Genomic DNA, 11,266 nt, shown 5'->3' with positions numbered 1-11,266 from the left:
CCCTCCTCTTCTGGAGATAGGAACGTGGTAATGGGAAAGAAACACCTGGGACCAACTGACCTAATACTGCAGGCGTCGCATCCTCTGATTCCTTGCAAGGGACACAGTTATGAGAAAAATGAACTCAAACTCAGGGATGCACGGAGGTGTCTCACTGAATTCAACTAATGATACTGCGGTCTTCTCTGCATTATTCTGCACCCATTTGCTGTCTCATAGATTGTCTGTGGCGCTGTATGCTGTGCGGCTCTCAACTGGCTTCCACAATATATGCATACTTAATTTCTTAGATAATTTTTTAATTTTTTTAAATAATATTATCGAAAATGGTGCACTTTTCTCTCTCGTTGCATAACGTTTCTTCCTTCCCCGAATCATTTTTATTTCCACTCTTTTGCAACTTCTGGCAAACAATGTTTGTGCATTTCTGCTGTTATTAATCTGCTCTAGGGTTTGTTTGGGGTTTTTTTTTTGTAGCATTCCTAAGTTATTGAATCTCATAGTTCGGTGTCTTCCTGTGTTTGAGTGTCCTTTTGAGCGAGGGTGTGGAAGCCGTGCAGGGTTTCGCACTGCGAGGCCTCAGGTAGTGTCCTGTAGCCACGTACATTTGCACATGTAGGTTCATACGTTCCCTTTTCTGACCCTGATGCACAAGTGTAGCAGTGGCTTCTGTTTAACAGTGGAGTTTGGCCATCATTGTTTGGTGCCATAGAAATCTGGAAACTTATTTTTCAAATCCTTGCTTATGGAGCCAGGCTCTTCTCGGTGACAAACAATGATAGGACAAGGGGTAACGGACACAAACTGGAACACAGGAGGTTCCACTGAAATTGGAGAAGAAACTTCTTCTCAGTGAGGGTGACAGAGCCCTGGCCCAGGCTGCCCAGAGAGGTTGTGGAGTCTGCTTCTCTGCAGACACCCAAAGCCCTGGCCGTGTTCCTGTGTGACTGCTCTGGTGATCCTGCTCTGGCAGGGGTTGCACTGGGGGAGCTTTCCAGGTCCCTTCCAACTCCTCACATTCTGGGATTCTGTGATTCTGTGTGACACTGGGAGCACATACGCTCACCAGGGGGTTACACCTTCCTCTCAAGGTAAATCAGCACCTTTCTACTGCAGAATCAACCCTGCAGAGTCTGGGAGTTATCAAAAGAGGTTAAAATGGCATTGATGCCCCACAGGAAATGATGAGGCTCTTTTCTTCCAGTTGCTATCAAATGGGCATGTATACTGTCACTTACTGACAGTCTCAGTCCATCGTGATATTAAGTGTTATCCGAGGGACCGTCAGTCCAGCACCAGTGGCACAGCTCTGCCGCAGTTTTCTGCTCACCTCGGAGCTGGAGCTTGCAGGTGACAAATGGTGGGTGGAGCTGCCTTTTCATAGGCAATTTTGTTTGTCTAAAAAGACTCTGCTCTGTAGGATTTTTCATCCTAGCGCTTCACACCGCCCTCAGTTTCAGACAGTAACCATGTTACATTTTTATTTTAGAAGAGCTAATTAACCTTGCATGGATTTTCAGATAAGTACTAAAGATGGAAGCAACCTGCCTTCCAGTACCAGTTGCAATGAGCAGAAATAGAAGATGATTGCTTCATTATTTTATAACTAAACTTTACCCCTCTAAAAGCAAAGGGAAGTCTCTCCCTGCAGGAGACGGGACAGACAGACAGACAAATCTCTCTGGTCTTTTCCATTTCCTATGCTTGATGCGTCACTGGAGTGTCAGAGCACCATGCACAATCCCACCAATATCTGTCATGCTTAGGCTTGTCCTGTCATCCTCCTCCTGTAGGTAGGAACCCAGTGATTTAAAGGTTGCTTTTTTTTAAGTAAGCCTGGCTTAAATCGTCGTATGATCACTGTGTAATTAGTCATAATTTCTGTATGGAAACAAGTCTAGTGGTTATGATCTAAAAATAGGAGGATACCCAGAAACAGGTTATAAATTCATCAGGCATTGTAAAGAAATCTACTTCCTTCTACTTCGTTTCATGTTTTGAATGGTTATGAATAATACCACTACTGTTATTTTAGAAACAATCAGAAATTAGTTATTATATAGCTTTATTTTGCATCAGTGGGAGAAGCATCAACGTTTCATCTTTAATCGCCAGTGAAAAACCTTTCATGTTGTCTAAATCAAAGGGAGTACATCCCTTCATATCTTCTATAAATAACGGTACATTCATATGGGTAATTTTGCAATAGACATGATGGTTATTTTCTTATAAAGGGCATGACTGAGCTGCTATTAAAGTGAATTGATGTCTTGCTTTTTATTTCCATCGGAGCTGTCAATCCCTCAGTGCAGGAGCCAACTGTAAATGTAAACTACAGAGTGGCATAAGCGTTACCAAGCTTCAGAAAGGCTCATCCAGTTATGAAATGGAGCTTCTGATCACTGAATAGTTATCCTAAAGGTTCAGGCCTGGTCTCATATTAGGACAGCATAATTGGTAATTATCTACCAGTCTCTAGATGGGACTAAACCAGTTGCTGGGTACAGAACATGAAATCACCCTACATTAGCCCTGGAAAAAAACAGCGTTTTAAATATACAGAGAGTTTTAGTGATTTTCTTTTTGGTCACAGTGTGACAAAAGATGGCAAAGTGGGCTGGGAATAGAAGAGGTTTGGCCATGTCATTACTGACCCTGAGCCAGCCCTGAGCTCAGTGCCCTGTGCAGCTGAGAGCGCTCCCCACCAGCCCCAGAGACACCCCCTGGAAGGACCCGGCGCTAGGAATCCTCTAGCAGGTTCTTTGCTTTGATCCATCAACTGATCTTGCTGTGTCGGGGATAGAAAGCGTTAGAAAAGGCGACGAAACCGGAGCAGTTTCAGTGCTCCTTAAGTTGTGAGTTTTTCAGAAGTTTTTTGGGGAAAATGGGCAGAAAAGTTGGGAGATTCTGGAAGACCAACTCCTTTTCTACAGATCTCTCTGCCATTTTCGACCCATGTGAGTTTCTTTGATGTGTCTACTGCCTCCATCTACATCAGGACCTGTAGCTAATGCCATTTTCATGACACACAAAACCCCCACTTTCATAATGGTTCGTTTCTATCATACTTTGATATGTTTCTATCATACTTCTGTGCCGTGCTGGCCCCAATGCACCCTCTCTAGCTTTTCTGAGATTTCTGAACCTCTTAGTTCAAAACCAAGAAGAGATCTTGTACCGCAAAACGTGGTCTCTGAGTCGACATCTCCCATAAGTTCATTGCTAGAAAGTACATCTTGTTCTTGCTTTTCGAGTATAAAAATAATAACAGAACCCTGTTTATATGTCAAATCAGGTTTGGTTTTGTTTGTTTGTTTGTTTTCTTATAAGTTTTATTTTTCGTAGCAGTTTCTGGGCAGCAGAGAAGTCCCCTGCCTGGCATTGGATTGAGTGCATTGGTGGGAGCAGTCCATTGCCTGGACAGTGCAGGACAATCCCCCTCCTACTGGGCTTGTGTTGCACAAACACGGCTCTTAATCACGATGGCCCCAATCCTATTTATTTGGACTGGTATCAGTTTAACTTGGGATTTATTCCACCTGTTTCTTATTTTCACGTTTAGCCACTTGAGCCTGTTTAAAGAGAGGGAAGAATTTTTCCACATTTACGGATGAGTTTCACAGCTATTTTTCAAAACACAAATATCCACCGCTGTGGATATGGAGATAGTTTAAAACAGTTTATGCCTCAGGATTTCCTATCTAAACAACAGTGGCCATGATTTGGAAAGGAAAAGTGAAAACAATTTCTCAAATCTGATTATAAAAAGCCCTCTTTTTCTCTATAAAAATGCAAAGAACCCTACTGAATTATTTCCCATTCAGCACATCTCTTTCTACATAATAAACGCAATTGCCGTGCAGCTTCATTCTTAGCCTGTGGACACTGTCAGAAGCTAGAAATTCGCATTGTCTCTGTCTCAGTATTCTCATCTCTACAGGACCCCAGAGCTATTGTGTTTTTCTAGGTGTGCAGCCTGTGTTTCAGACAGCACGAGTGCCCTGATGGGCCTTTGGAGCTGCCGGTCCATAGAAGGTTCTGTAGGTTTTGGATCGCAAGGGATCCAAGCAAATGGGAGTGGGACCTCTCTGACGTGTAACATTAATCAGCAGAGGACTGATTCCATCTCAGGAAGAAATTCCTGTATCAGCAAGTTACGGCAGTATTATGGTATGAGCAGAAACTACAGCCTAGCTCCTCTAGAAAACCCTTTCAGTAAGGATTGTAACCCAAAAGTACTTCTGGAACACAGCACGGTGTAGAGGAGCTCTAGCACAGCGGGATTTGACGGCATAGAGTAATAATGACCTTATGCAAGCTGACTAATGACACCCTTTTTGTCTTTGAAAATGTATTTTTAATCCTGCCGTTGACAGCTACGGGTGAAAAAGCTGCCCCAAATAAAACAGAAGTAGGTATTTCTTTATTTGGAAAGAATCAAAGATAAAAGTACAGCGATGGAGTCTTTGAAGTTCCCTGTGAAACATCTGTGCTCCACGAAGTTTTGAAAGTAGCACATGGTAAACAGCAGTGCTGCCTCTTACAGTTCTGCACTGTCCCGGCTCAGCACAGATCTCGCCTGTTGGGCATCTGACAGCAGGCTTTGCAGTTTAACAGCGGGTATTGGAGCTCGTGGTAAATGTGATTGAAACTAAATGGGGAAAAGCCAAACGAGATGTGTGCTCCTCCATTCCTTACTCTCCTTGTTCACTCATCCCGGTCAGTTTGAAGGGAGCTCCGAAGTCTTACCCATTCTGGGTCCCTCAGTGTCCCCAAGGCATAGTAACATTCAACAGCACGTGCCTCTGCAATTGGATTGAACTTCTCCTTTCTACCGTGTGACACCCGATCTGCTTTTGTGTGCTCAAAATAACAGTAGCTAGGAGCTGTTGGTTGGTTATGACTGCTTTTATAACTGATTAAAGTTTGGAGTATGTTTGCTTCACACAGTTATCATAACAAAAGAAATCCAGTGGCTATAATCTGTAAGAAGTAAACAGTATGTGCACGCTCAGAAAAGACAAACCACAAGAAGCAGCAGCACAGACAGCATGTGGCCCTGTTGAAATGCACAACATGAACAGTATGAAATCCAGTTAGGAAGGTGGAGATCATAATCATCACATTAGCAATTTCCAGAGTATGTGAACTCAAGACTTCAGCATTTCCTTCCTAGACTGAACGATACTGAACTGTTAGATTTATCTCGCTGCCTTGGAGCAGCACAGACAGCATGTGGCCCTGTTGAAATGCACAACATGAACAGTATGAAATCCAGTTAGGAAGGTGGAGATCATAATCATCACATTAGCAATTTCCAGAGTATGTGAACTCAAGACCTTCAGCATTTCCTTCCTAGACTGAACGATGCTGAACTGTTAGAGTTATCTCACTGCCTTGGTTTCTGATAATGTGATTGTGGTGAGAGGTCAATAGCACAAAGCTGGAGCGTGAGCAATGGGCTTTCTGATAATGTGATTGTGGTGAGAGGTCAACAGAGAGCACAAAGCTGGAGCATGAGCAATGAGTGTTTCAGCGGAGCGGTCACTACCCCTCTGCAGCAGGGTGCAAGCTGCAGCAAAGTGTTACCACTTACAGGGACTGTGCCCTAAGCAGTGTCTGCTGCTTTTGTTCGGCCACCGAAGAGTTAAGATTCAGTTGTGAAAGGGAAAATATCAAGGGAATTTCTGTTGGAAATGTACGCATGCAAGAAAAGCATGATTGCAGGCTTTTCCACGCGCTGCTCATCTAACATGGGTTATCCCACACAGGGCTTCTTGGCATGAGAGAAGTTCGACTGATACGTCTTTAGTATCTGGGGTTGTATTTCTCTTTGGGTATCATTGCTGCACGTGGTCAGATCACAGAATCCCAGAATGTGAGGAGTTGGAAGGGACCTGGAAAGCTCCCCCAGTGCAACCCCTCCAGAGCAGGATCACCAGAGCAGTCACACAGGAACACGGCCAGGGCTTTGGGTGTCTGCACACAAGGAGACTCCACAACCTCTCTGGGCAGCCTGGGCCATGCTCCAGAACCCTCACACTCACAAAGTTTGGCCTCATCTTCAGCTTGAGCCTCCTGTGCTCCAGCTTGGGACCATTGCCCCTTGTCCTGGCATTGGCCATCCCAGAGCAGAGCCTGGCTCCTTCCTCCTGACACTGCCCTTTCCCAATGGATCCCCAGGAATGAGGGCACCCCTCAGTCTCCTCTGCTCCAAGCTCAAGAGCCCCAGCTCCCTCAGCCGCTCCTCAGCAGGAGATGCTCCACTCCCTCCAGCATCTTTGTGGCCCTGCAGGACTCTTTCAAGCAGTTCCTGTCCTTCTTGAACTGTACTTTTCCAATAGTACTTAATTAAGCTCACCTTAGGATTACATTTCTGTCTTTTCCAGGGATGCAATTAAAGTCTAATGAAACAATAATTTAAACTGTTAAATAGAGTTTTAAAAAGCTCTAATCCCCTCCAAGAAGTTTTCCAGCCCGGTTAATGACTGCTAGCTGAAACGTTACGTTTTTAATGAGTTTATCCAAAGAAACTTAGAGAAGGTGCCTGACGCCTTAGTACAGAAATGTACTGCAGCTGAATTTGTTTTCACGGTTTAAACAACTGCACTTGTCACTTCTACATAAAATGTTTTCATTCTTTAAGAAGTAGTTTTGGTAACAACTTGTATCAATTAAACGTGTAGAAGTCGTGTTCTCTTTAAGCAACAAGTAGACAAAAACATTCGTTCTTTTGAACTTCTAAAACGTCTCTCATGCTCATCACATACGATAGCATTTTGATAATAAGGATTTTTCACAACTGCTGTGACTTTGTGAAACATCAGATGCTGACTGAACTTCCTAAAAGAAACTCACGACTTCAAGAACAGTTGAATTCTGCCATGACATTGGGAATGGCTTGACAGCGATGTCAAGGCGTAAAAACAGGGACAACAAATAGGGCAGTAATAAGGACAAAAACGAGGGTGTATAGAGGAAATAAGGCTTTGTCTTGGAGTAGGATGTTTAAGTGTTTCCAGTCGAGGTTTGTCATGCCTTGCGGCATTCATAAAATCCCAGATTTTTGCAATTTGTAGTTCTGCTCGTTATTCTCTCCCCTTTCTATGTGCTGCCAATTTCTAGTCACTTTGTAAATGGAAAAATGAGCTATGTTCTAAAATTTAGTATTTTAATAGTGAAACTAAGTAAATGCAACATTTTAATTTAGATTTTGAATTAAAAAAACATGAAGATCAGGCTTCCAGCTCATACGAAGAGCGACAGAACCTATGTGGATGTTGTTAGCTTATGGCAAGTAAGGACCTGGCCAAAGGAGGTTCAAGTTTGGGTTGATACAGAAGCCAGTAGGGACCAGGTGGCTGGTTACCATATCATTATCATATCATATCATATCTAGTCATGATATTACCATATCACTTCATTCCCAGCTTTGAAACTTGGGAATGCAAAAGCCATCTGTAAAACTGCACAGGTAGCAGCACCATTCAGAGAGCTCTGGTGCTGGTGTGGGAAACCAGGCAGACTTGGGAGGGCCTGGAGCACAGCTGAGGTCCCCAGCTCGTGCTGTTTCCGATCACGCTTTAATTCTCTCTCACTCCACCCATTTCCAGCCAGGTTCTGGCTCCAGAATTAGTTCTGGGCAGGAAAAAAGGACAAAGTAAAGACTGAGAGTCCTTCATCGTATGACAAATTATATGACAATGACTGTTGTGGCCCTGCAAATGACACTGACTTGTTACCGATCAGTTGGGATCAACTAACAGGGAACTGCATTCAAGGTTTAAAACTTGGTGGTGAAATACTAAGTCTGTATTTTTTCATGACCGTGTTTTCTATGCCTGCAGGTGCCCCATGCAGCAGACCAATCTACAGATGATCTTTTAAGCTCTAAGTAGCATATCCCCACTGCAAGAGTTGTTTTGATGATAAGTCATATCTTTTGTAGCCAAAAATGTTGAAATAATACCAACCAGTGTACTTTAAAGCTGCTTAGGTAACCAGAATGTACTACAAAGCCAGCCAAGACAATGTGGGTGAGCTTTCAGCCATCAGCAGAGCTGGCATAAGGCAGAGTACCTCGAGGCATAACATTTGGTTTCTTGTTTGTCAGTGTTGGACTGTTTGCTACCACTTTCCTTTGCCTTTAGCCAGAAGAACAAGCAGAAACTGCTGTTTCTAAGCAAATTAAATAAAACAGGTTTATCTCTGTGGTAAATAATAAGTTACCCATGGTTTTTCTTACCTGTATCTCAAAGCTTCTCTTTGTTGCTGCACTCCCGAGGTTCCCGAGCGTACTGTGCCCATCCTTGCTATTCCTTGGCTGCTGCTGCACAGCCAGCCCCAGCTGCAGGCTTCCCACACTCCTCTGCTGAGCCAGGGCATCTTCTGCTTTGTTTTATTGAATAAAGTGTAAATGTGACTCAGCATGCAGGCTCTTTAGGGCTACATCAGCTAAATGGAGACGCTCACAATAATGCTTTATTGTTACCAGTGACTGGAGCCGCAAGAAGCGCAGTACTCCTGGATGGTTGAAATCCTGAAGAGCAGCATCAGTTGAGCAGCACAGCAGGAGCCATGTCTCTGCCTTTCCGAAAAGAGCTGGAGAAATACAAGAATATCAATGAAGATGAGATACTGAGCAAACTCTCAGAGGATGAACTGAAACAGCTAGAGCATGTTCTTGATGACCTGGATCCTGAGGTTAGTGATGGGAACTGGAGGGGAGGCATAGTTCAGAAGCTGCCTATTATAAATGCCACGCACTGCAGCAGTTTGTATTTGTATTGTGTTACAGCAGAGGCAGCGTACCCTGAAGGATGAGCAGCTCAGCTAGGGACATTTTGGGTTTATTCCTGCTGTGCTGCGCTTACTCGTACAAGCGTTGCCCTTTCTCTGTCCCTTGTCTATTTACACAGCAGCTTGTCTGCAGTCTAAATCTTTAATCATATTTGTGCACTGCAGAGTGATGAGAAGCTTTTTATGGGAAGCTTTTTATGGCTGCTATTTCTGAGCACACCAATAAACAAACAAACATAATGTGTCTGTGAAGATCAGATCTTTTGAACTTCGGAAATCTGTTGACTGTGTCACTCAGCACTGGTATTTTTAGCTGCAGAGAGTATTTTTAGGCATGATTAAGACATTTAAGCTACATAACTGTCATTTTCTGGAAAGCAAGGATAATTTGGATATTTGAAAATGCTCCCACAAAGAATTGAAAGATCTCAGGCCTAGGAACCGCTCGGTCCTACAGCAACGAGGTTACAGTCACAAGTGTCCTGGTTGGGAATTCTGGCTGTACCTGCCCCAGAAGCTTCCAGATGGATGCAGGAGTTTGAAAACTGGCAGATAAAATGAATTCCCTCTGGAGACAACATCAATTTGAAAAATCACAGTAAATGAAAGTTTCTGGTATTACAGCACAGATTTATCTGGAAATGAATGGTGGGCTTTCCTGTTCCCTCCCTCCGTGCTGCCACCTCCCTCGCTACTCCCACTTCTGTGGTGGATTTTCTGGTGTTTTCAATTATCTGGCATCTCAAATGGAGACACAGAACATTTAAAAAACAACAACAACAAAACCACAAAAAAAACCAACCAAAACCCAAACCAAGCTCCATGCATTTGTAGTCAAGCTGCATCTGTGCAGTAAATCTGTAGCACTCAGCACGTTTGTGCACGCACAGATGAAGTGTGAAGTGACCCGAGTTCACTGGATGTGCTCAGGGTTCGTGGATATTTGCCATGGATCAGATCCACTGTGCGTGTTCTGGCCAACCAGGAGGTGTTTCTGCAGTGCTCGGGGGCATCTCCACCATCTCCACTGCACGTGCCCTGCAAGGTCTGCGTCCCTGTGTTCCTGTCTGGGGTTTCCTGGACTGAAATGTGAGAGCTTTATGTGTCTTCCTATATTATAGGATGGAGATGCAATCATATGGTCACACAGCTATGTGCTTGGAGTGCTGCTTCATCTGCTTGCTTCCTGCGTACTCTAAATAGCTCAAGTCCACATCATTCACCAGTTGCTTTCTGCGTGTGCCGTTCATTGCTGAAGTCCAATGGACGTCTGCATTAGAAGAAAGGAATTTTTGAAGAAATTAAGAGAGAGAGAAAAATGGGGAGGAAGAAATAAATGAAGATAAGAAAGTCTATAGAAAACTTATTCTGGTCTATTTGGAACAGGCTGCCCAGAGAGGTTGTGGAGTCTCCTTGTCTGCAGACACCCAAAGCCCTGGCCGTGTTCCTGTGTGACTGCTCTGGTGATCCTGCTCTGGCAGGGGTTGCACTGGGGGAGCTTTCCAGGTCCCTTCCAACTCCTCATATTCTGTGATTCTGTGATTTACCTGGACTGCAAACTCTGTGGTTAGAATATGTGTAACACAAAGGGCTCTGATCTTGCTCAGTTCTTTGGTGCTGTGACTGTAAATATGGTTAATAAAAATATCAGTAAGTGGTACAGTCAAGAAGCCTGGAAGATGTACTGGTTTTAGTGGTTGCATTTAGGAAATGTGTGTTACTACTGTCACCAAAGAGTGTTATGTGGAATAACATGCAAAGACTGGTTTCACTTAAAAAACATGAAGACTGAAATGAGATTTGGGACAGTCTGTGAAATGAACTCATCTCCTTTACGTGCCTCCTTGTCTCCCACAGAACGCCTTGCTTCCAGCAGGATTTCGGCAAAAGGACCAGACCACTAAACCCGCTACGGGCCCTTTCGACAGAGAGCGCCTGCTCTCGTACTTGGAGAAGCAAGCCCTTGAGCACAAAGACAGAGAAGACTTTGTACCATTTACAGGGGAAAAGAAAGGTACCGTGGGTCTTGGTGTCGGTGTTGAGTAACGCGCTGCCGGAGCACAGGCACCCACCCCTGCCTGGCCTTTCTGGGGAGTGTGCTGGGACAAGAGAGGTGCAGGGTGGAGCACCCCGTTACTGTGCGGGGTGAAGCTCAGGAGTCAGATCTAGAGCTGTTGGAGCAGGAGATGAAGCAATGCCTTGCTGCTCTGGAGTTCTAATGGCACAGTTAATCGGGCCCGTTGGTGGGTACAGGGACACATGAGCACCAGTCCAGCGAAGGGCTCTATCAGCAGCTCCCAGATCAGCAAATACCTCTACTTGCAGTCAAGGGTGGACAGGGGTGGCCTCGCTAACCTTGCTGGGACCATTCCCATGTAAAGCATTGGGCCCACACAAGGGTGCTGTGGTGGGGGAGGTGTTTAGGAGGAAACGTATTAAATGCCTTTCTAAGTACGTATTGCCTGCA

General features: G+C 44.4%; 1 protein-coding gene across 1 annotated transcript; it reads left to right on the top strand.

Moving 5' to 3' along the window:
* Nucleotides 1-8,503: 8,503 nt before the first annotated feature.
* LOC104542225 (tropomodulin-2-like) lies at nt 8,504-10,813 on the top strand (the record flags this gene model as incomplete). Its single annotated transcript, XM_010186463.1, has 2 exons — nt 8,504-8,703; nt 10,657-10,813. Coding segments are annotated over exons 1-2 (283 nt in total), but the record flags the coding sequence as incomplete, so codon positions are not given.
* Between the last annotated feature and the right edge of the window lie 453 nt (nt 10,814-11,266).

This window comes from Mesitornis unicolor, unplaced genomic scaffold (assembly GCF_000695765.1).
Source record: "Mesitornis unicolor isolate BGI_N332 unplaced genomic scaffold, ASM69576v1 scaffold22170, whole genome shotgun sequence".
NCBI lineage: Eukaryota > Metazoa > Chordata > Aves > Mesitornithiformes > Mesitornithidae > Mesitornis > Mesitornis unicolor.
The sequence above is the reverse complement of the archived record's forward strand: the minus strand, read 5'-3'. Positions and strand labels throughout refer to the sequence as shown.